The following is a 26,736-nucleotide window of genomic DNA, read 5'->3' on the forward strand; positions in this document are numbered from 1 at the left end:
GGATGATATGTGTTTCCACCTTGAGTTCATATTCTTTGTTACTGTAAAGGTTTTATAGCACTTTGACTCACTTACTTTCAGCCTGTCACCAGTTTTGCAACTACCATTGAGGAACTTACCAACTGGAGACAATGCCCTGCCTTTCAAAACAGAAACAGACAAACAAGCCATAAAGTGGTTTCTTCAACTTGTCAGCTTCTGTTGACCTGTTTACATAAACCTTTATGAAGCACCCCACTTAAAGCACTTTTCCAATGTCTGTGAGAGCAAACGAAAGCACACATGGTGACAAGAGATGACATTTAAAAAAATAAAATAATATACACTTAAATGAAAGGCTTAAACCAACTGTGAGGTTTCACATCCTGAACATAAAAAAAATTATTAATGCAGCCAAGCAGCCTGATAAGTAATAAATGAGACATTTAAAAACATTTATGTGAAATAAGTAATATCAGCTTGTTTATTAGTCATGTCCCCTTTAAAGCCATAATACCTTATGGTACTTAGACAGTTCCCTACAAATCATTACTTACAATTGTCTGGTGGATGAATATATGCACTTAATTTTGTGATAGCCTAAATATATATATATATAAACACTGATTAGCCACAACATTAAAACCACCTGCCTAATATTGTGTAGGTCCCCATCGTGCCACCACAAGCCACAGAATGCTATTCTGAGATGCAGGTTGCTGCTGTTTTGGTGGCACGAGGGAGACCTACACAATGTCAGGCAGGTGGTTTTAATGTTGTGGCTGATTGGTGTGTGTATATATATATATATATATATATATATATATATATATATATATATATATATGTGTGTGCTTGTGTAAAAATTTGAATATGTAATTTTACCAGACTCCTGCAGACCACAATGTGAAAATGACAATGAAGATGACAGCAGAATATCACATGACAGAATTTTCAGCATGTTTTTGCATTTAAAATAAAATACAGCATTTGTATTCAACAGTTGTTGTATCACTCAGTAGTTTCACTTGCTTAACCCATACTTTGCATTCAAGGAAATGTTAAATCTGAAAAAAATAGGGCCAACTGAATCTTTCCAAAACACCATAAGACAATTTTTGCTAAATATTTCTCAGGTTAAATGTATTTCTGAAATACAATTTATGAATTGAAATACATACATGAATTCTTGGCTAATTAATTTGTTTATTTTTAACCTTTCTACTCATATTGCTAGTAAAAAAATATATAGTCAGTTTATGCACCTTTTGTGACAAACATGCACCAATAACATGTTGCAACACTATACCTGGTAAGCTGTCTGCAAAAATGGGAAAACATTGCTTTGGACAATATACATTATAAAAATTGTACAAAATGACAACATGTAAAACGCATTTGAAAACCTTCCTAAATATTCATGTCACAAGAGAAAACATTTATGTGGATACCTACTGGACCTTCATAATAAACTGATAATACATAATAATAAAATATAAAAAAATAATAAAACATGCCATTGTCACTGTTGTTTGTTTATTGAGTTCATCTGTTTTAAGAGCTAATGTATTATACAAATATGACAGACTAATACTGAATTTTAGTTTGGATCATGGCATTCACAGGAATTACCCTAATTTAAAAGGGTTTTGAGCTAGTTTTATTTAAACCAGCACATTGCAAAAAAATTAATAAATAAAAATGTAATTTCAATCCCTTTTATCTACTGAGATTTAGCACTTGTGACAACTAGCACCGGTCTCCCCTACTACTTACACTACAGTTTTGATATCAGATAAATGGATGTGTCAATGTACTTGTATTAAAAAACTGAGAAAAATAAAATACATATGGGACCACCATTCGTGTTGCGGGGAGGCGGGACCCTGTTTGTGATATGATTTTATGTTTGTGAGTGTGCTGTAATAGCCTCCATTGGACACAGAGGGGAACTCTAGATGCATGATCAGAACTGTGTCTTAACAAGAACATCCATTCTAGTTCAGCTGATATGACCTTTACACAAGACAGTTTCCTGCGGTCTTTTCAAATTTCTTGAGTTGACAAAAGTACCTATGTTGCATAACTTTTGCACAAGTTCCACATTATAAAGCACAAGTATGAAATATCTTCTAATCCTGTTCATTCGCAATGCTTTCAGTTTTATGTCCTGTTTGCAGATAATGTTAAGTTTTATAGGCTTATTTTATGTTAATCTTATTTGGGATGACAAATATGTTATATGTAATATATGTAGAGCATTTGTTGTTGTAAGATGTAAGAAAAAAAGGAATCTTTCCCATGATCATGTAATTGATTCTGGTGTGGCAACAATAGGATGTTCAATCGTGTTCACACATTTTACAGATGTCAAGATATTTAGTCTTCACCCATAAATAGTGTCAAACAGGAAGAATCATATGAATATGAACCTAAGCCACAGCTGCACAGACACACACCCACTCATCTGACTTCTCCAAGACTGAATTACACTTCATGTGAGACAGGAAGTAAGATTGACAAATCACTTAAGGTCAGTCTGCCATTCACAAATGCCACAATCTTAACAGCAATGCATCTTAAATGCAAGCATACAGTTATATGAGTTATATAAACATACTATTTCTATTTCATAAAATAGTGAAAGGGTGGGATATACGTAGATAAAACTAAGTAAAATCCTGCTGAAGAATCATGGAGGAGGACATCAGAAGAAAAGGGGTGCTTTACATTCACCAGCAACGCTTTGGCAAGGTGAGAGTCAACATAATTAGCAGTATTCAAGTATTTTCACAAGATAAGCTCAAGAAATGCATTGACGGATGCATTCAGCATGCATTGGTGGACTGAGGGCTACAAAGATAGAAACTGCTGCCATTGATACTGCCATTAAGTTTTTATAAAACAATAAATAATTGAGCACAATCTACCAATAAAACCTAATAAATAAATACAAATAATGTCATGTTTGTATATATAATTGTAAAACAAAAAACATTAAAATGTGATGGAGCAATTTTTCTTCAGAATATCACATTTTGTTATGTATTGCATCTGTATAGTGTGGCATCTCAGTAGCTGTCTATTGGTACAGGGTTTTGAATTATTATTGATTTGATTATTATACTGACACAATGAGCATACAATGAGTGAATTAAAAAAGTGGGTGCTGGATCTTCAAATGTTTCAAAGATGATCTCAGAATTAGTGGGGAGACAAATATAGACATTTCTAAGAACAATAATGCTGCTATGCCCCTGAAAAAGTTGAAGTTATAGATGACAACCTTCATAGACATGGTTCAAATGTAAAGCATTCATTTGTTGTGTATGTATGTGGTAACACTTCACATTAAGTGTTATATTCTACATACATTATATTTGTTAACATTAGTAAATGCATTGGATATCATAAACTAACAATTAACAATATTTTTACCGCATGTATTAATCTTGGTTAATATGAACTTATGAATGTACAATTGTTAATCGTTAGTTCTAAATGTATTAACTAATGTTAAAACATACACATTTTATTATTAAAAATGTATTAGTATATGTTGATAACAAACCGCCGATACAGGCTGCACTGGTCAAGGGTCTGTAATTTATATTCGCTCTAACTGTTACTCATACAGTATTTTAAACTACAGAATAAGTTTATTTTATATACATAAATCCAACTTGTCACCAAAGAACCACGATAAAAAGTTTATAGTTCTTATACGCACAGTCAATACATCAAACGCAATCTTCCTTTGATGCGTGCTGCCATTTGATTAAAGTACTTGCGGTTGATATTTGTAAAACAAACAGCTACTCAAAGAGTCTTTTCATGCACATGATATGTTTATTTTATGTAACAAACAGCCTAATTGTCACCAAAGTACCGTGATAACAGTCCACAGCTTGTATATGCACAGCCATAATATCTAAAAGCAATCTTCCCATGCATGCAGCCATGTCTGCTTAGGTGGAGATGCGTTTTTACAGTTAAAAAATTTATAAAAAAATAAAACAAATACAAGACAGCAGACATAACCCATTTGTTCAAATGTGAATTTTATTATTAGTATTTTATTTTATTTTTTATGACAAGAAATCACAAATTAAAATGATAAAAAAAAAACATGTCCCCCACTACCCGCTGTATCACAGTGTCATATACAAAAATAACTCACTCCAATGGGCACTACATGGGAATTTAGACCTTACACATGAAAAGCTTAACCAAGTTTAAGAGGTGCTGTAAAAGTATTGTTCATTGTTAGTTCATGTTGAGTAATGTAGTTAACTAATGTTAACAAATACAACCTTATTGTAAAGTATATACTGTATGTATGTGTATATGTGCAGTGGACACAAAAATGTTTTTGGACACTTAAAAATTAACAGTATGTCTGAAAGTCACAGACAAAAAAATTATATCAAACCAAGTGGAATCAGCAAACAAATTATACTAGACATTCAATTATATTAACCATTTTTTAAATGACTTTTACTCAACTAGTCTCATGGTCATGTTTTGTGAATTTAAGTATTTTTCCTTCAAGTGTCCTAGTAGCCACAGGTTTAGTTTATTTTACACTAACATTTGACAAACAGAAAGTGTTCAAATATACTTTGTCTTTTTAACTTCCTAAGACCTGAACATGACTGATGTGTGCATTTTCCATTCCCCTTTTTATCTGTAAAGAGTAGACCTTCAGAAAAATGCCAAAAATAAATAAATACAAAACATTCCATAAAATTGATGTACACATATTTGTACTAAATTGTGACATATTCATGTTTTTGAGACATTACAGACATTAAATAAGAAATTAGAATATATAATTCTGATTCAAAGTACAACCCCAATTCCTAATAAATTTGGGACAGTATGTGAAATGCTAATAAAAAAAGGAGTGAATTGTAAATTATTGTAATTGTAAAATTGCTATATTGAAAGCACAACAAATACACATTATATGATGTTTTAACTTGTGAATTTCATAGTTTTTTTGTAATAATTTAAGACTAATAACAATTTGACAAGTTGAAATAACAAATACAGTACATCAGAGTATGTACTGTATTTGATGAAGGACACACTTCTCAGCTGGTTAAACAGTAAGTTATTTTGGTATGCAGGTGAATAGTATGAACAGATTCTGTACATCATTCATCCGGTGACGTGGGTATTGACCCATGACTCGAATATATGACATAATAACAACAATCACGAAAATAATGTACTCTGGTTTTGTTAAACAAGCACAGTGATACAACTTTCTTGATATACAGTATATCACTTACTTTTGAAAAGAGCTGTCCGCACTTCAGAATCTCAACAGAAATAGTAGGTTAACTGGGTATTTCTTGCTTACTGTATAATGAATGCTGAGGTTTCAGACATACTCCTCCATTGGCAGACTGTTTTTGACATACTACTATAGTAGGAAAGTATAGCTATTCAGACTGCATATATATATTTTGTCTTTTAAAACGTAAAAAAAAAAAAAGAAATTTTATGAAAATATTTTGCTTAAAAGTGTGCTTGTTCTATATTTATTAAATCATAATAGTTATATCTAAAATATATTTCTAATGCAAAGATATTGAACCATACTAAGCATTTTATATACTATAATGTGCATGTATCATCCTCAGAGATGGAGAAAGGTGTGGTGTGTGGTGGTGGCAGAAGGCTGGCGCAGTGTGGCACGATTGGAGCTGTACGAGCACAAACATATGTCCTTAAAGGAGGGCTCCAGCAAACGCAAACCCGACAAACGAGTGATCAGACTGAGAGAATGCATACGGATATCAGAAAACAACATGGCTGACTGCCCCAAAGACTGTGCCACCTTTCTTATGGAAACATCGGAGAAACTTTATGTGTTTGCTGCCCAAAATTCAGAGGTGAAAGGCTGGATCACAAGCCTGTGTGAGCAGGCATTCCCAGTAGGTTGATTCACATCAAATCACAGCACGTAATGATGATACATAATCACAGTACATTTGCTAATTAGGTAAGACTGGGGGCAATGAACTCACTGACTGTAATGATGCATTTCTGCCTTACTTTAGAAGCATAAATCAAGCTAACTTATATATATATATTATTTAATGTAAATGTATAGCATTATTCTTAGTGTTATATTACCCTGCCATTCATAAAAAAGTGTTTCTATTACAGCTGCTGAGGGATTGACAATAAATTTGGCATCTTTCGTAATCCATCCCTCTCTATTCTTTTTCCTCTTTTAAAAAGTTGTGGAAAAGTAATAGTGGATGATGTCTTTTGCTGTTAGAGCAAATGTGAACACAAACATAATATTTGCTACAGAAGTTTAACCCACTCTTGAAATCAGGGCCCTATGAAATCAGTTTTACACCCCCCCCCCCCCCCGCGCCCTAATCTATTGGAAGGTAGATTTGTAATAGTGTGTGAGTTATAAAGGGAAATAATAAAAAAACTAATGCCCCTGTCTCTCCTACTGACCACATAATACACATTTCCAGACACAAATGAGAATTTTTTCAAAACCAGTTGTGTTTTTCAGGACGTGCAGTCTGATCAAAAATTAACAAGACAGAATAATATCTACCCTGAATCTGCGAGCAGTTACCAGTCCATGGAGATGCAGGAAAACTCTCTCTATGAAACAGCAGAGATCGGTAAGGCAACTACGGTCAAACTAAAAACCAAAATATAAGTACATGCTCTATCCATGTAAAATACATGTTCTATTCTTTACTATTCTACCATCTTTATCACTCCAAATGGGGTTATAGAGGCATAATGACCCTAAGAAACTTTAACCTTTAAGATCAAGATTAGTTTAAAAATATTTGTATTACTCTGTACTGCAGGGGTGGGGAACATCAGGCCTCAGGCCCGGGAGACCATTTTACCTGGCCCGCGATGCCATTTGAGAAATAATTTGAAAAGAAAAAAATGACCTTGATTCAATTAACCTGAAAAAAAAAAAATTCCTTTCAAATAATGTTTAAAAATAATTTAAAATGATAACAACACAGTACTGAATTCTCAGGGCCATCAAAGCCTTCTCTGATGGCCTAACATGCCAAATAAATAAATATTTTTCAATCACCTTTTTGCCTATGTAATTTTAATCACTCTCCACTCTTAATTAATCTACAAGCAAATAGAGAAAAACTAAAAGTTTATTCCTTGATGCTTACAAGCAAAGTGTGACAAGCCGATGCAGCTCATGAGTCTGAGGTATTTCCATAGAATCCCTCAACAGTGCAAATGAATGAGCAACTAAAGTCAGATTGTCAGATTCATCAGCCAATCAGATTTATTTATTTGTTCTTGGTGGGTGTGATCTTTAGGATATGTCCCGGTCAAGGCCTTCTAGCTGGCATTGAATGATGCAATCACTCTTTAAGTGATGTATGTAATTTAAAAGCGAAAGAAAGAGATCCTTATGGATTTAAAAACACAAGATGTTCTACATGACTGTGTGATTACTTAATATATTAATCAGGAAAGGAGGACTAATTTTCACTTCATGTAAATTGGTGTTTTGTGCATTGTTATAACAACATCAGGAGTTAAATTAGGCTTGCTTGAGCGTGTCGGATCAAGTTAATTTAGTGCGTTCCATTCCACTTTGTAAATCTGATTTTACAACTTCCTACTTATAACCTACTTATGATTTTACAACTTCCTAAATATGATTTATATTGTTAAGCCAGTTCTCGCCTTCCGTTTACATCATGCTGGTGGCTCCCTGGCCTGAGAGAACAAGGGAGGAATGTGGCAGGGCGGAGGGCGAGGTCAGGTCATGATGCTGCACACCTGGCCCCTAATCAGACTAATCAAGCCTCAGAGAGGGATAAAGGCTGACTGGAGAGTGCAGTGGGACAGGTTTACAGGCAGCTGTCTGAAACCTTTGTGTGTGTTCGCCTTTTTTTCAGTTTTCTTTTAAAACTATTGTTTATATTGTCAAGCTGGTTCTCGCCTCCTCCTTTCCTTTGATCCCTTTACAGATATATTTTTCCAGGTATTATAGACCTCCTTGGTAGATTCATATGAAAAATTATGATTTTTGAATGTCTGCTTTTTTTTTTGTTGAGAAGTTCATTTCACCAAACAGTCATGCTGCAGTTAAAATGAGGCTTGCTTGAGCATTAAGTGTTCTGGCTTTCGTGCGTGGACGTGTTTTTAAAATGTAAATTGGTATTACTAGTTAGCTGCGACATAATGTATGCTGCCCAAAGGCATAGGGTGTCTTATTCATTGTGAAACTGTGTTTTCTTAATGACATGAATCACACTGAATGCCTAGAATTTTAATGCCCGGCCTGCCACTGAACAACACAAAATATTGTATAATAGACAGACCTTTTAGTGTTTTTGGTGTGTGAGCACGTAACGGAATGCGAACATAAAGTTCAACCTACAATCAGAAATTGCAAGCAATTATATGGCCCGCGAATAATTTCTTAAATACTAAAATGGCCCTTAATGGAAAAAAGGTTCCCGACCATTGCTCTACTGCATACAATATCTAATCCATTATAAACCCCATGGTATCAAAGTTGGAGTTTTATAATTTTTTGTCGGTTTATTAGCAAATTACTGCCTATTATCTATTTAAAAAAAAAAAAAGTTGATTCCTTTTTCAATAAGAAATATTTCAACAAAAGTATGAAAACTGCACTTGTCAAGCGTTTTTATTGGGTCTTCAACTTTCCCCAAGGGTTATAGTGAAAAAAAATATCTAAAGAAATATTTTTTTATATTCTGTTCAACATGACATGGAAATGTATGTGGCATTTAGAGAGGATTAGGAAAGTATAATATATCCACATTTAAAAAAATAGGATTCCTATATTTATTTGATACAAAATAAGTGTTTTTAGTTTATTATTTCATTTGCTGAAGAGGGATATCGCTTACATTTTTTCCACCTTAACAGGTGATATTAGAGATGTTGGAGGGTCAGATAGGAGAGAGAGAAGCTATTTTAGATTGTCCTGTTGCAAGGACGAACAGCCTCTTTTTCGAGAGAAACCTCAGGCCTGAGCCAAATTGCCCATTTGGGCCACAGGTGGCCAACCTTGATTCCATTAAAGGACAGTAAAGAGGGGACACTGTTTTCAGGTATATGTATAGAGAGAGCTTATTCAGGGGAGATGACAAATGAAATGAAGCAGAGGGTTGAAAGCAGTCCTCAAATTCACCCAAGGCCATTTCTTATTGACTTCCTTTTCATTTCAGCTTAAGATCTTCTATTGGCCCATAAGTATCTTTGAGAGTAGGAGACAACATTTGTCAGGGGAGTTTTGACATTTTCACAGATATCCTCTGTTTGACCCCCATCACCCACAACAACCCATCATATAGTGGGAGCAACTTTTGCAAAGGCAACCTCCAATCACAAATGTAGTGTTTAATTGTGTTGTTGAAAGCTAGAATCTCAGCCTCAAGTGCTTGTGAGTTTCAGACAGTGTTTGTCAGAATATTTTGGGAGCTGAAAGAACAGAAGGCCAAAAAAAGAGCTCTAACTTCCGTTTTAGCATTGTTTGTGAAAGACCTCAGACTGTCAAAGGTCTGGGTTTCATTGTGCTACTTTTTAGAGCGGCACTCGCAAAAATGCAAAAAGAGTGGAGGAATGAGAGAGGTCAGCAAGAGACAAAGAGAGAGAGAGAGAGAGAGAGAGAGAGAGAGAGAGAGAGAGGATAAGGAAACTTGCTTGACTGAAAACCAGAACTTTATGAACTTGATGCAGTTCTATTTTCATCAGAGGAGAGGTGACATTTCTTCATTTTGCTGTTCCAAATGCCATCATATAAGAATTCTTTAGATAAATCAAGACTTCTCCATTTATAAAGAAGAACTGGACACTATTCAAAGCTATGAGAGCTAAAGACTATTCAGGTTCTGTAACTTATCCTTGAATGCAAAAACGTGTAAATCTCTTTGTATCAAACTACACCAAAAGGACAAGTTTCTGTGTCATTGATTGAGTATCTGAGGAAATTGCTCTCAATTATGAGTAAATCACTAGACTGACTCATGAGCATTAAATGACTATTAATTGTGCTTTCTAAGGCAAGAAAACATTTTTTAAGTGATTTTAAGCTGGTGGACAAAAAGAAAAAAAAAATCCCATACATTTACACTGAAGGAGGATCCTGAGCCATGGGGAACTGTATAAAAACTTGGGTGGCAGTAAATAACCACCTAGCAAACACCCATAAAGCCCAACAACAATCGAATAGCAACATACTAAAAAACACTCAGAACACATAAATAACCACATAACAATTTCTTGGCAACGACTCACATTATTTTAGAAAGTTATTAATAAATGTTCTTAAATGTACATTTAACAAAATGCCCATTATTCAAATAAAACGTACAAACTAACAGAATGTTTTGTAAGAAAAAGGTAGTTCCATATATTTGTCAAGCCGACCTGAATTACATTGCAGTCAAGCTGCCTGTCTCTTAAATCCAATGTGATAGTTAGCTTAAAGATATCTGCTAGAGGTCAGGCTTGCAGCACTTCAGAGTTAATTGGATTGCAACCATCCCCTGACAGATTTGATTGGACGAGCAAGACTGTTTTGAGTCGCATGGTTGTGGGTGGTGTATGATGTGTTTTTTTAAGAAGCTTGACATCAAAGAAACACCTGCAAGCAGGTGGAATCTAAACATTTACAAAGCTTTTCATGTGATGCTGAAATTCTCACAATCAGAAAGGCAAGCAGACCAGGCATTTTTGGCATCTGTCTTAATGTTTTCATAACCATTTAAACAGCATCAGTGATTTATTCATAACATCTTTAAATGTTTCGGAGTGTTTATGTGAATGTTTTTTAAGGCTGTATGATTGACAACGCAAGCAAAGCAACACATGAATATCATCTGAGACTTTTTAATAGTCTTTGATTTAACAGATGCAAACTCAAGCTATGTTTGCAATGGAATACTAGCATGCTATGACAAACTGGAGAGTTTATACTGAATATTGCCTACAGTATTTTAAAACAGCACATACTGTACTTTTGGTCCTTATTTTAATATTATTTTATGTTTCACTAATTTACTGATATGTGTGTGTGTGCTGTTGCAATTGTTCAGAAACATCTGACTCTTTGAACCCCAAAGCGTTCTGAAACATTTGTGTAAAAGAGTTTATGTTTCAGATGTTGTCAATACATTAATATTTAATGTAATGTTTCGGTGTCTATGCAAACGTACCAAATTAAATGTGTGACTGAATCACAATTTATGTACGAATACCTACAAATATTAAAGTCCATGCATAGAAATGTGCACACTGTGCATTGTATACATACTGCAGAAATAGTATGAATAGTATGCTATTTTGAACATAAACTAATGTAATGTTAACATGTGTTTCACACATTTTCTGATTTGTGTGTGCATTTGCAGTTGTTCTGAAACATCCGATTATTTGAACCCTACAGGATTGGAAAACATATGTACATCTCTAAAGTTGTTTAAATATAAAAGGGTTTATGTTTCAGATCTTGTCAGCACATTGATATTGTGCGTTTCGGTGTCTATGCAAACATTCAAAATTGTATGTGTGATTGAATCTTTACATACGAATACGGTCTCAAGTCCAAGACCACATTTTCATGGACTTGGTCTTGTCATGAACTCGTGAGTACTTTCACTCGGTCTTGACTCAAACTCGAACAAGTGTGGACTCTGACATAATATATATATATACAGTATACAGTGAAAGCTTCGACTTATTTGACAAACATTTTTGACTGACAATATTAGATCTTCACGTATGTCCCGCATTTCAGTCTGCTGCATAGAATCAGAACTAGTGATGCCCAATTCACAAATAAATAATTCTACTGAGTTGGTCCTTTTCAGCGAATTGGCCAAACAGGTTAGCAAATACAGTGTCCCTCTTGCCACAACGCTGTACTACCGCTGAAATTGCCGGGAACCTGTCTCGGCTCCTCAGCGCAAAACCTAAATGAGTGGTTGCAAGCCATCTCCTTTTATATCCGTATGTCGGGGGAGTAGCGTGCAAATTCCACTCGCCAATTCCCATTGGCCTTTTCTCAAAAATCAGAGGTGTTTGGGGCACCCAAGAGTGACCCCTAGTGTCACTACATCGACACTCTTTCCCCCCATCAGGGAATGGAGGTTTCAACAGTAACCAAGACGTTTTTCACGTACATTTTGTTAACATTGACATCCCATAATTGTAATACCGATTTGTTCTTTTAACCTAGAACGTGTCATTTATTTAATTTTTATTCTCAGTTGGTAATATTGTAAGCTTAAGCTTAAGAAAATGATATGTGAGGTTTATTTGATATATGAGCCTATATTCAATAGTTCTTTAAAATATACAATTAATACTTTCATAAAAAACTCTTGTCTTGGACTCAGACATTACTGGTCTTGGACCTGACTCGGATTTGACCCTCTTCTGGTCTTGGTCTTGAGTCGAACTCAACCTACTCTGGTCTCACACTGGGCTTGGACTCAGATGAGCTGGTCTCAACTAAAACACTGCACCCTGTACTACAGAAATAGTAGGCTATTTTGAATATAATCTAATGTAATTTTAACATGTGTTTCACATGTTTCCTGATTTGTGTGTGTATTTGCAATTGTTCAAAAACATCCAATTCTTTTAACCACAAAAGATTTGTCTCTAAAGTTGTTTAAACGTAAAAAGTTTTACATTCAAGATGCTAATACTGTACATTTTGGTGTCTTTGCAAACATACAAACTTGTGAATGTAATTGAATGACACTTAATGTACAAATGCTAAAAAATAACAATGTGATCACGGTGCCCATGCATAGAAATGTGAATACTACACAGTATACATATTTACAGCATATATATGAATAAACTGCAGAAATATTATGAGTAGTATACAATTACAAACATAATCTCAAATTTGTCGATGCAAAACAGACAAAATGGGAATCTGGATATGTGTAAGGAAAGGATGAATAAAATGGGTGGTGTCAGATGAAGATGGATGACTTTGACAAACATTCAGTTTGGGGTAGTGCTGTTGATGCTGTAGACCATTTTAAGCCCATAGATGCTTAGTGTGTTCACCCATGAGCTAGACAGGAAGGAAGTGGTGTGCTTTCTTTCTTTCTTTCTTTATTTCTTTCTTCCTTTTTTTCTTTATGTTGAGACATAGTTTGTAGTATCTGTAGCTTGCTGCTGGGATTACATTTACTATATCTTGCCTTCCTTTACTGGAAAAACTCCAGACACATCTACAAAATACTCTGTGCAGTCCCTGGATACTTGTCCCTACTATCTTATTTATGCAGGTGTTGCAGTTTCACATTGAAGTGAACTTCACATCGGCCTTGTGGTGGTCTCTAATAACACCACTGACAATGCTGTGGTTTTGAGCGTGCCTTTGATACAACTGTGGGATAAAGGCATAGCACATGAAAAGAAATCAAATGAGAGGCAGTATTTAATTTATTTTTATTTTTTTTTATCACACATCGTTTGTGATGTCTTCAATTAGTAAACAGATGATGCTTGAGAAATAAAGCGAGAAATTTATAAATATATAATTGTGCTACCCTACTATATATTTCACAGCTAATGTATCAAGTAAATGTATCATCTCTTCTCATTTTTGTGATATGCTGATGAACAGAGGTCATTAAGACTCTTTTTAATCAGTGACCCAACAATCAGAGACTGATTAACACTTTGCCAGTTCTCATCAGACACCCTTGAAATCAAGATGCGTAATTTAGCGTAAATCAATGAACACATAAACATAATTGCCTTGTCCTGATTTGAGTCAAAGCACAGATAAAATCAGGAAAAATTAGCATCAAAACAGAGCATTTTTTTTAACATGATAGCCTAGACAACAAACAAAACTCCTTGACAACAGCATTATTAACATCAAGGGCATTCAAGACACAGAAATGGAACCGCCTAAGTGACTTATTCGGAACACTCAACATACATACAATGCTGCCTTAGAATTTGACCAAAATTAGGTATCTTAAATATAAATAAAAATAAATGAAACATATAAATAAAAAAATAAATAAAAGAGTAATAAAATCAATACAAATTATATTAGGGCTGACTACAACCATAACCCCTCTTAAGCAAATAGTGTATAGCTGCAGGCATCGGGCAGCCCCTAACCCTTTCCCTAACCTTAACCGTGCGTGGAAGTGACACTTCCTTTTGGAGTTGGTGCAGCAGCCTTTTGGAGTAAACCCACCCCCATTAGGAGATGCCGCCCCCATTTGGAGGTCTCTGGCCTACTTGTCTTGAGGCCAATATATACTCTGTGTAAGGACATGAACACAGAGGCTTCTACCTACGATAGCTCGATTTTGTGCATTGTTGCATTCCAAAATGTAGAAAATGTTAGAGAGTATACTTATAACGTTGCATCAAGAGGCGCTATAGCAGACAATACAGACCTTATGTCTGGATCAGTACATCACATATTCTATGTTTTCATTAAAACAGTACAAGATCATGTTTATTTGTGCATGTCCTTGTTAAAATTAATGAGCCAAGCCTTCGCAATTTTCGTGAAGTCATGCCCATGTCTTCTGCCATTTATTAAAGCTTGGATTCATTACAAAGTTTCTGTCTTTAAATCTAATGCTTTAAGACTGACACTAACAACAGCGTGTGTCTGTGAGTCATCTAGGTTAACTCGGAGTCATGCTTTTTGTGTGTACTCTCTGTATCTCTGGATTGGATGCGAACACTGCATGGCTGCATGCAGCTTTCTCCCCTAGCAGCACTACCAACTAGAATGAGCAGAAAAAAATAATAAATCTGACATTCACGGTCACGAGTGAAGCCTCTCAGGGCAGCAAGCCAACACTCTGAGAGCTTATTTCATCCTGGAAGATGTAGAGCGGGGAGGAAATGACAGCTGTTAAAATCTACTGAAGGAACAAAGGCTGAATTTAGACAAGGCTGCATTCTCTGACTTCTGCCTGCTCCCATGGACATCGAATTTAAAATTTCAAAGCTATCTCCAAAGGAAAAGCAGTAGGTTGTGTTCCCTACTGACATCTGGTCCAAGTGCACAGTATGTTTCAGTGACAGAAAAATCTAAAACTTGGTGCAGCTACATCTTCTTATCACTGATGTAGAAAAGTTAGTAAGAAATGAGAGTGGATGTAAATACATTTATTTTTGTTCTGTCCCACTTTTAGATGTTTTGTTGACTTCCAAAAGACTTAGCCAACACGTAACAAGATAACTATAATAATACTTGGCTCTAGAGGCGTAATTTTAGGTAGGGATGATAGGGACTAGGGCTGCACATTTAATTGTATTTTAATCGTGATCATGATTTCTGCCTTTCACGGTTAATTAAGCATAATCGTCTGTGATATTAGCTAGCAAACAGAAGGTGTCAGCCAGGTAAAGTTGCAAATTGTTGTTTATTTTCATTATAGGCTGTGTCTACGCATGATAGACCAAATCACAAGTTCTTTCCTAGTCTGTTTTCACCTCACCTGACCAATCACGCTCTCTTCAGAAGTTCTCTACTGACCAATCACTGTTTCTCTTTCGAGCACACACATAAATACAGAAGCACACCGCAGATGTTTACGAGTCTCGTATGTGTGGCGCACCAGGATAATTATACGCCATTCTGTGCTCGATGCACATAAAATGAATTCCATTTCGTTGTTTGATAATATATGTTTTATCAGTAGTGGTTTTAACCACCATGCAAACCCCGCAATTTCGTGGGGCCCCGGATGTCGGGGGCCCCCCGGCCTAAGTAGGAATGCTCTGTAAAAACCGCTTGAGGGGTGACATGTTGTTCAGGGTACACGTGCGAATACGCTGATGTCTGTGGTCTCAGAGCAGTTCACGAAGCCGACGGGTTCGGGTCAGTAGGACTTTGAGTTCGGGTTTGTAATTTATGAAAAAAATATACAGGCCTTCCGAACTTGTTTCGCCCATGCACGCTCACTCACACATGAATGAGGGGCCGTTTACACTGAACGTGTTTTTGCGTGCTTCTTCTCAGTTTTTCCATTGTTTTTCTATGTTAACAGGTGCTTTATGAACGTCCTTGACTGCTGTACCACGTCTCCCTGTTTTTTCAGTGTCTCATGAAGGACCTGCAGATTTTCAGACACTATGTCAAGTTAAAAATAACGTAAGAGTTAAAAACACATGTCGAGACACCGGCGTTCTGTTTCAGTCGTTGTGCTGTGTCAAGACTGTTTTTAGTGCAGGTGTCACAAAGATTTAGCGCTCTGAACAAATTCAGGCTGCAAAGAGGTGACTTTTAACATTTTTAACATTATTCAAGATTATTCTGCACCAAGCCAAATTTCAGCCTACGATGCTTAGCCTACATAAAATGCAGCCTTTTTCAACATGATGACCAAATACACTGCAGCATTAGAATATAAGCTCCAGGTGAAAGTAAATAAGACAGAAATACATAGCGGTCCACGGCCACCCCCTAGCTCCGCCACTGATTAGGCTTCCTTCAAAATAGACACTTGAGACTGTATAGCAGGGATATAATAATAATAATAATAAAAAAATTATCTTAAAAGAGGACACAAGAGTAAACACCCGAGTAACTGTTTCAATTAGCAGTAAAACATGGGCAAAACGTGCCTTAATTTTGGTGAAAAAAGGAATCATTTACTAGTTTGCAGTTCTAACAACTGTTTTGATAATTGATATGTATTTTGTTCTTTTAGAATCAAGATATAAGCAGTAATAATTTATTTATTGTTCAAATTGTGCAGCCCTGTAATTAAAAAAAGTTTTCAAATAACAGAATAATCGAGATTAATAATCGATTAATGTCCCGATCAACATTTGGACAACTTTATAACACTTTAACTTTACACTATATTTGTATTTTCTATAAAATTTCCTTATTATAATTATGAGTAAATGATTGTCCTACCTTTTCTAAAGTGGCACTTAAAAACAATGTTATCATGTGTCACCTGTTATATTTCTCAGCGCTTTTCTGGATACACCAATCATAGTCGTCTGTAAGATTTAAAAATATATATATTTTTATGTTGATTACGCGGGTGGATTTACATTAGAATTGTACGTGAAATCCTTAAAATTTGTAAATTTAAACAAACATACATTTCGTGTACAAAATATTTCCTGGCAAAAAGTAAAAAAAAAAAATAACATAATGCATTTTGAAACTCATTAACATATCCTACCTCTTCTGCATTACTTTACACTTGCACTGTATATAACTTATTTGTAACTTATTTGTAACTTATTTGCACCTCTGACACTGATTGTGTCAGAGGTGCAGGCTATTCCCAATGAAGGTTTTATTATGCACATTGGAGAAGAACATAAAAAAAGTCATTAATTGTAGGCTAAGCCTAAAAAATACTATGTTCAGGAGGCCTACTTTTTCAGATAAAAACGTAAGTAGGCCTACATATACATATGCAATAAAAGATTATGTGGGAGTGAGGGGAGTTGGAAAGCAGAAAGTGGGTGAAAATGTAAATGTTCCAATGTTCTATTTCCTTGTCATTTTGCACATGTACATTTTTAATTCAGCATTATTTAGCCTAATGTTTATCATTTAGGTTTCCTTTTTTTTGCTAAATGAATAATACATTTTACAGAATGCCACTTTATGTCAGCTGGATATTATTTTCTCAAGGTAAATCTTCTTGAAAAAGAAAACATTTGATTTTGACCCATTAAACTTTGGTTTATCGCATCCCATATTATGCTGTAAATTAACCGGGTTCTTTTGCATATCACATATTTCCTCCTAACTGTGCAGTATTCATTTCTTTGTTTATTTTTCAGAAATTCTAAAAACAAAAGTCTAATATTTAATATGGAGGGACAGAGAAATACTGTTAGAAAATATACTTGTTATTTGAGGTAAAAATGTTATTTTGCCTATTTAACCAGACAGACTTTCATCGGATTTTCTTAATACCAACATTTTGAATATGATCTTTGATACAGTACAGTAAAGCTTGCTTCCTATCCAACACTTTTTATTAAGTAATATAAATATGGTAACTAATTCAACATTAATTCATGCACTACAAATGACAGATGTTGAATGTTTTGTAATACGATTTCCTTGACTTGTTCCAAACCCTGACTTTTTTATCTTTTCTCTTAAGTGAAACACAAATGTTATTTTACTATTAAAATCATGGTTAGGGTTAGGGTTTTGGTAAGGGGTTAGATTTAATGCTTAGGCTAGTAAAATCGCTAATGGGTTTGTTTCTTTTTCTCTATACTATTAAAAGTCGTACCTATTTTTGTACATACCACTCATTCGATTTCAGCTTCTCGTGCTATTATTAAGATGATTTGTCATAAGGCCGGGTCAAACCACTAAATTAGACTGCCCACATCCCTTCAGTCACAAGCCCTCAAAACACATGTCTGCAAAAAAATAGCTAAAGAGCATTTCTGATGGGCTTAAAATGGGTGAGCTCACTCTTAATGGCAGTTTACTGACCTTAGGGCTGCTAATACAGTGGTGAAAAAAAAGTACAACTTTTTTGTTAGCAACCCTACTGAAAAAGTCGCACACATATTTGTCACCAATTAATAATTTATTCAGAGACTGGCAATGGGGGTAACCAATAATGAGTAATTTTCAGCTTGTCATGTAATCTCCCAACATGGCAGCCAACACGATGCGGTGACCCTCCTTATATGTAAAATAAAACAGCCTTTTCAAGGCCACTGATATAACTGGGGTCTTCTCATACAGACTGTACATGTAATTTAATTTTTTTTTAGCAAAAGTACTTTTTTATTTCTTTAGGTAAATGACTCGGTACACCTTTAATAAAATGTGTTTGAAACAGGGTGGTCTTTACCAATTGACTAGATGTTTCCCTGTCTTTTCTGATGTCATGTTAACACTCATGATGAAGTGTCTTTTATCTTACAGTTCGAGATTATCTGGTCATAGCTGTGGGTACAGAGGCTGCGCTTCGGTGTAATCTGTATGGGGAATATATCCTTACTCCACAGTCTGATTGCTTACTCCTGAAGCACTGTAAAACTAAGGAGGTGCTTTTCAAATGGCCATACTGCTACATCAGAAAGTTTGGACAAGATGCGGTAAGCTGGTAAAGATTTGACCATTAAATAACATTTTTGGTGAACTATTCCTTTAAGACTTGATGTAAATATGTCATTTGATTCCACTTGGTAATTTCTGAGAGAATGCCAATGTTGTCATTGTACAGGTGTGAATTTTGTCATCTGCGATTTTTTTATTGAATTGCTTTGAATTTAATTTGCATGCATTTTTCTCGTGGGAGATAAATTACATGTCTCTATTATCGCTCGAGTGATTGTGGACAAACATTTCGGGCCTGAAAATAGATTCCATAGCTTTCTCTTCTCTTTTCTCCACAGCTGTCTTTCTCTTTTGAGGCGGGTCGCAGATGTGAGTCCGGGGAGGGGAATTTTGAGTTTGCAACCCATCAAGGTGAAAGGCTGTTCACTGTTGTCTGTGCAGCCATCCAAAATGTACCCAGATCCTCCACAGCACAGCACAGCCGCCTTAGCCGTGTAGATCAAAGTATAGTCCAAGAAACTATGGCAACAGATGAAACATATGACAACACCACAGTCGCCCTAAGTCTTAAACAATCTGACTGTTTACCTGTGGGCGATATGCAGAGAGCAGTTCAGAAACAGCGTTCACCGATGCTCAACCCCACTTTGAGGAGCTTTTCTTTGAATGCAACAGAGCTACAATGCAAAAGTCAAGTGACAAGCATCAATAACAACCTTGAGAATCAAGAACCAGTATATGCCATAGTGTCAAAAGCTCAGCCAAATCCTACTTCCTCTAAAATGCACTGGCAAAACTTGAGAAAAGCTATCCATGAGACTGCATCTTTTCGAGACTCTTTCAAGGCTGACTCTGACATTTCACAGTCATCTGCTCTTGCGTCCTTTCATGAAGGGGGATCACATGAAGAGACAGTGACCGAAGAAGATCTGACTGATTTGTTGGGTGATTCCATCCAGCAATTAGCAATTAACGATACATTAAAAAACATCAGTGCAGAAGCAATTTACGCAGAGCCACAGGACTACCAGTTCAAAGCTGAGTGGGATTTCAGCGCTGTTTACGATGAACCAAAGGAGATCATCATTGCCAATCAAAGAGCTCACGATGGGGCGGACCACACAGCTGAACATGACTTTTTCTACAGTCCTGACACTGACCCTTCACATGCCATGGGGGCCCAATCCAATCCCAATCAAAGTTCAGTTGAGACATTTTCAACTCATGACAACTTTAAGTTAAAGGGGAGGAGAATATAACATAACGTGATCATTTCTTTAAAATCAAAACTAAGGGGTAATTTGCTACTAATAAATTGATTGATAATTTAATTGATACCATGGTTAATTCTACTTGGTCTCAGAGAATCATGCTACTATAACTATGTTTTTGCAAAATTACTTTCACGTGGCTCGTTGTACATAGAGCAACAGTTTTCTGGTGAAATAAACACTAGTTCACTTTCACACAAATCATGGAAATCATGGCAGAATATCAGTTTATAAACACTTTTCAGTCTGCTCCTCACAAGATGCTATCTTATCGCATCTAATCACTTTTACTATAGCGCATGAGTTGTAAGGCAATACATTTGAACATTTGCATTACATAAACTACATATACAAGCTTGTTCAGTTGTGCCTGATGGAGTGTTGCACTTGCAATGCAAAAGATAGTGATTCTTAAGAGTCCTAAAGAACGCATGAGTCAACATGTGAGCCAAAAGTGACAAGGTTGCTTCAGCAATTGCATTCTTCATATCACACTTGCTTTTATGACACCGTTGATTAGATTTAGGTTTAAGGTTTAGGGTAGGAAGTTTGGTTCCCCATCTGGGGGACTTTTTGAAGGCCTCAGTTACCTCTGAACTTGAGAAAAGGCCAATGAGAAATTGGCAGACAGAATTTGCATGTCCCTTCCATGGATATACAAGTATAAAAGGAGGGAATCATGCGTCTGTCCATTCAGATTTTCTTCTTCGGAGCCGAGTGGTTGTGCGATTAGCGAGCTGAGATCACTTACTTTTCCACTCACCTCTGCAGAGCTTACGCTGTTGGATCCTATGGTGCATATCAGTGGCTTTCTCCTTCTCTGCACGGCAGTGCAGCTTGCTCCTGGGCGCTTTGACAGCGCTGCTAAAAGAGAATATTTGTAAAATAGTTTATTTTCTCTAAAAGAGCAAATACACGGCTGACGTAGCATGTCCTTTTCAGGACGCATTTTTATAAAGATGCCCTTCCACCCCTGTGTAGTTCCTGAATGCGGTCGATTTCTCTCCGTTCCTTATGGTCACAGGCGCTGCCTCTTGTGTCTTGGCAGCAATCACACGCATGTTCTCACTGCGAGAACCTCACCATGGCAACTTTGCGGTCGTGGCTTTCCTTCTTACAGAGGAACTTCACTCCAGCCACCCCCCGCATCGCTCATTCTTCGCACGGGATTGAGGATGACCCGGCTGGCGATGGAGGCGATTTGGGGATGGCAGCAGGCTCGGTTTTGACAGGTAGATCCCCACGAACCACCCGTCCCCTGGCACGCTCGTTGACTTCAGTCCAAGCTTGAGGTGAGAGCGGATCGCCTCACAGCCAGTCTGGTTACTCCCTCGTGCCCCCCGAGCTGGATGATGAGTTTGCCGCTGCATCCGTCGTCTGACGTGGAATACTCGACTGGACTGCCACCTTCGGGTCGGCATGCCCAGTCTGAGGCTGACACCCAAATGGCCAACATGCTTGCTTGGGCCGCTGTCAGCTTGGGGCTGGACTGGAACTGTCCTCCCCATAGCCTTCACAGCTAGACGACTGGTTCCTCGTGTCTGGGCACCACACACAGCCACGAGCCTCCCCGCCCCTCCCTTGTTCCTTTCTACCCGGAGATGCATGGTGAGCTGATGAGGTCATGGAGGGCACGTTTCACTGCCCACAACCGACCTCCTCACTCATCCACTCTCACTACCCTCGACAGCGGGGCGGCCCACATGTACTCGGAGGTCCCCCAGTTCTCACTTCCTAATCTGTCGCGCTGGTTGGCCAGGACCATCTGACTCGGCTACGTGATTCAGTTCACCAGGCCTCTGCCTCCTTTCGGCAGCGTCTGCTTTACCTCGGTGCACAGCGAAGACGCCAACACCCTGCGTGCAGAGATCGCGACCCTTTTACTCAAAGATGCGATAGAGCCTGTCCCTCCAGCCGAGTTGAAGAAGGGTTTCTACAGCCCTTACTTCATCGTTCCCAAGAAAGGTGGCGGCTTACAACCGATATTGTACTTGCGAGTTTTCAACCGGGCCTTACACAAACTTCCGTTCAAAATGCTCACGCAAAGACACATTCTAACTCGCATCCGGGATCAAGATTGGTTCGCAGTGGTAGACCTGAAGGATGCGTACTTCCATGTCTCTATCTTGCCTCGACACCGACCCTTCCTACGGTTCACGTTCGACATCCAGACGTATCAGTACAAAGTCCTCCCCTTCGACATGTCCCTGTACCCTTGCGTCTTCACGAAGGTTGCAGAGGAAGAACTTGCCCCGCTAAGGGAAGGTGGCATTCACATACTCAATTACCTCGACTACTGGCTCATCCTAGCCCACTCTCGAGAGTCACTATGCGCCACAGGGACCAGGTGCTAAGGCACCTCAGCCGTCCAGGGCTTCAGGTCAACAGGGAAAAGAGCAAGCTTACCCCGATTCAGAGTATCTCTTTTCTTGGCATGGAGTTTTATTCAGTCTGAATGACAGCGCGCCTCACCAATGAGTCGGTGCTGAAATGCCTCACCTTATTCAAGCCAGACACAGCGGTCCCTCCAAAACAATTCCAGAGGCTCCTGGGGCATATGGCATCCTCCGCGGCGATTGCACTACTGGGGTTGATGCATATGAGATTCAAGCTTCAGACTCGAGTCCTGAGATGGGCATGGCGCTGCGGCACGTACCGTGTGTTCCTTACCCCCAACTGCCACCAGATTTCAACCCCTGGATAGACCACTGTTTTCTGCGGACAGGAGTCCCCACACGTTCTGGTCATCACAGATGCCTCCAAACAGGGTTGGGGTACCGTAAGCAATGAGCACACAGCCGCCGGCACCTGGACGGGGCCCCGGCTGGGTTGGCACATCAACTGCCTAGAGTTGCTGGCTGTAATCCTTGCCCTGCGGAGGTTTCTCCCACTAATACGGGGCAAGCATGTCTTGATCCGATCAGACAGCACCGCTACGATAGCGTACATAAATCGCCAAGGCGTCGTGCGCTCTCGTTATATGTCATAACTCGCCCGCCATCTCCTCCTTTGGAGCCAGCAGCAACTGAGGTCGTTGCACGGCACTCAACCTCAACACGGCAGTGGACACACTGTTGCGACAAGGTATGCTCAGTGGAGAGTGGAGGCTCCACACCCAGACGGACCAGCTGATTTGGGAGCGGTTTGACAAAGCACAAATAGACCTGTTCACTTCCTAAGAGACCTCCCATTGCCTGCTATGGTACTCCCTAGTGGAGTCTCCCCTCAGGACAGACGTGCTGGCACAGAGCTGACCCCAGGGGCCGCGGCTGTGTGCTCATTGCTCACGGTACCCCGACCCTGTTTGGAGGCATCTGCTATGGCCTTATTCTCGGCTCCTCAGTGCAAAACCTGAATGGACAGACACATAATTCCCTCCTTTTATACCGGTATGTCCAGGGAGGGACATGCAAATTCTGTCTGCCAATGTCTCATTGGCCTTATCTCAAGTTCAGAGGTAACCAAGACCTTCAAGAAGTCCCCTAGTGTCGCTTCACTCGACACAATGTCTCATTCCTTCCATTGGGGAACGGAGGTTACAACAGTAACCTAGACGTTTTGATGACTGGTTATTGTGCTCTTTTACATAATTTTATCATCATCTGAAAAATAACTGCAGCCATGATTGTTAAAAAATATACACATACAAATTATTCAGGGCACTGCAATATTTCAGCACATTTATCACCTGTTTAAACTGTATTGCTAGTAGTGAGATAATAAGACGAAATTTTTGGTGCTAAAATATTGCACACTAAATTGACGCAAATGTTTAGTGAAAAAACAACAGAAGCTCTTCTGCCATTTCATCTATCATGCCTTTCCCTTCAACAGCTCTTCCAGGAAATCTTTGATTGCTAGCCTGAGAAATATTGAAGAAATCTGCTTGGCTGTAATGGAACAGTAATTATTACAGTTAGTGGTACATGCATTGGTGGCAGTTGGGACTGGAGGGGATCTTTCTCTCACAGACTGATTTAATTAACAGTGCAAGGGGACCAGCAGCTTGAAGCTGATTGGGATCCCGACCTGCCTGAGAATGAAGATGTCACAGCGTCCCATTCGTCTCTCAGTCATTCTCTCAGCAGAGACAGACACCTACTGTACCGGACCAGTGCACAATGGTGTGGTGTGGAGAGCCTTAGTTTAATTAATTTTATACTTAAAAAGTTTGTTTTCATTTAATCAGAGGATGATTAATATAAGTAATCGTACAAATTTTAAGTAGTAGTCATATTTTACTAAATTATGTATTGAAATCGAATTAACATGTTATTGAGAACCATTCCCAATCTCTGATGATACCTAAGCAATAAAGAGATCAGCTGGTTAGCCTGTCCTGTTAGTCCCTACTGGCAAATTATGTAACTGTACCATTATGCTGCCCCCCAAAAAAGCCTGTTTTTCTTTTGTCAGCCATTCAAAATTAACCTGATGAAATATTTTTTTTTTTCAAGCATCATATTTATCGCAAATATTTCATTATATTATAATAGATGTTATACCAGTGCCTGATTGTTTTATCTTCATATTTGTATTATGGCTGTCAATTGATAAAATGTTTTAATCAAATAAATGAATTACATAATATGCTGATTAATTAATCAAAATTATTATGGCTCTTGCCATAAATGCCACATTTTTTGATGCTGTGCCATGTTAAATGTAGTTTGAAACTTTTACATCATAGTTTTAATCTCAGGTCCCTAGCAATCAGCTCCATTCAGCTGTCGATGATTTGTTCAGCTGGAGCTGCGCTGACTGCCCCCTACTGACCGTGACTTGCAGAAACATGAAGGTGGAACTTCAAGCTTGAATTGGAAAATTCCTTATTACGAAGTTTACATACATTTAGTGGCTCATGGATAATTGCATTTACACATAATGTTTTTATAATTAATCACAATTAACAAGTTAAATCGACAACCTTAATTTTGATATTTTCCCTTGTCTGCTTCTTTGACATCACAGCCAGGGGTTGCGTTATCCAAAATTCTCCTTCATCTACCGATTTATTGAAAGGTTGATGGAAAATTTCAAATACGTTCCATCATTTTGAAAGATAAATATTTATTTATTTATTAATTATTTCTCCCCTTTTCTCCCCAATTTGGAATGGCTAATTCCCAATGTGCTCTACATCCTCGTGGTGATGTAGTGACTCTCCTCAATCCGGGTGGCAGAGGACGAATCTCAGTTGCGAATTTTATCACGTGGCTTGTTGAACGCGTTACTGCGGAGACATAGCGTGTATGGAGGCTTCAAGCTATTCTCTGCGGCATCCATGCACAACTCACCACGTGCCCCACTGAGAGCAAGAACCAGATTATAGTGACCACCAGGAGGTTACCCCATGTGACTCTACCATCCCTAGCTACTGGGCCAATTTGGTTGCTTAAAACACCGGGCTGGAGTCACCCAGCATGCCCTGGATTTGAACTTGCGACTCCAGGGGTGGTAGTCAACGTCTTTACTCGCTGAGATACCCAGGCCCCCGACAGATAAATATTAAGAAAATATTTTCAACTAGTGCATCAGTTTTGACTTCACTGTCTCTCTCACACACACTCCCGCTGCATGTGTGTGTGCCCTATTTATTGCCTGGTATTAAAATGTGTATTAACAGGCATCCTCACCATTAACCCCTGGTAGCACATTTTGTTCTGATTTCGAGGAGAGGTCTGAATAATTGACTGCATATCAGTAATTACATTAGGGTGTCACTTTATTAATAAAGCACAAAAAAGTATAGGAACAAAATGAAAACGGTGCATAGTTTCTGCCAATTACTTGCATTTAATCTAAGCATAAACATTAGCCTATGTTTAGAGCTGAATAGTCAGTTATTTTAGAGGAGTACCTGCATTAGAGCTTCAGAGATTCATGTGCTTCTCATCTGTGACTATTGTTATAGGCTATCAGGAACATTGAAGAAGTTCTGTGAACCTGTGCATATCCACTGTCATGTATATGCCATTATAATGGATGCTATGCCCCTGAATGTAGTACTTATAAAATTCTAAGTGCATAGTCGCTAGTGAAGGGCTTGAGACTGTGCATGTTCTTTTGCTGCCATCACTCATTCAGAATTCTCATAGCATCATGTTCCTGCACCTCCAGAGTAAGTCACATGACATTTACGTTAAAAAATGTGTGCCCAGAACTAGAGGCCTGCGCGGGCCCCTACCCAGCCCGAATGATACGTCAGATTGTAAGCCCAAACCAAAACAAAATCTTTATCATTTCTTCCCCTAGCAAGTGCTGTTGCAATATAATTTATGTAAGCATATAGGCAACATTCGTAACAATATTGAAACAGTAAACATATACAGCTTTAACAAGGCATGGCAGCCCCTTAGCACACTAGAGCAGAATGAGGAAAAAAGCATTGACTTACCATTTATGCAC

The 26,736-nt window shown here is 37.9% G+C and overlaps 1 protein-coding gene across 1 annotated transcript; it reads left to right on the plus strand.

Annotated features, from left to right (window-relative positions):
- Positions 1 to 2,446: 2,446 nt before the first annotated feature.
- LOC127636884 (docking protein 6-like) lies at positions 2,447 to 24,868 on the plus strand. The gene is made up of 6 exons (XM_052117669.1): positions 2,447 to 2,512; positions 2,621 to 2,733; positions 5,631 to 5,924; positions 6,527 to 6,641; positions 18,923 to 19,095; positions 19,396 to 24,868. The coding sequence occupies exons 2-6, from the start codon at positions 2,674 to 2,676 to the stop codon at positions 20,314 to 20,316; spliced, it is 1,563 nt and encodes a 520-aa protein (XP_051973629.1). The 5' UTR covers positions 2,447 to 2,512; positions 2,621 to 2,673; the 3' UTR covers positions 20,317 to 24,868.
- The last annotated feature ends 1,868 nt before the right edge of the window (positions 24,869 to 26,736 follow it).

Source organism: Xyrauchen texanus, chromosome 44 (genome assembly GCF_025860055.1).
Source record: "Xyrauchen texanus isolate HMW12.3.18 chromosome 44, RBS_HiC_50CHRs, whole genome shotgun sequence".
Lineage (NCBI taxonomy): Eukaryota > Metazoa > Chordata > Actinopteri > Cypriniformes > Catostomidae > Xyrauchen > Xyrauchen texanus.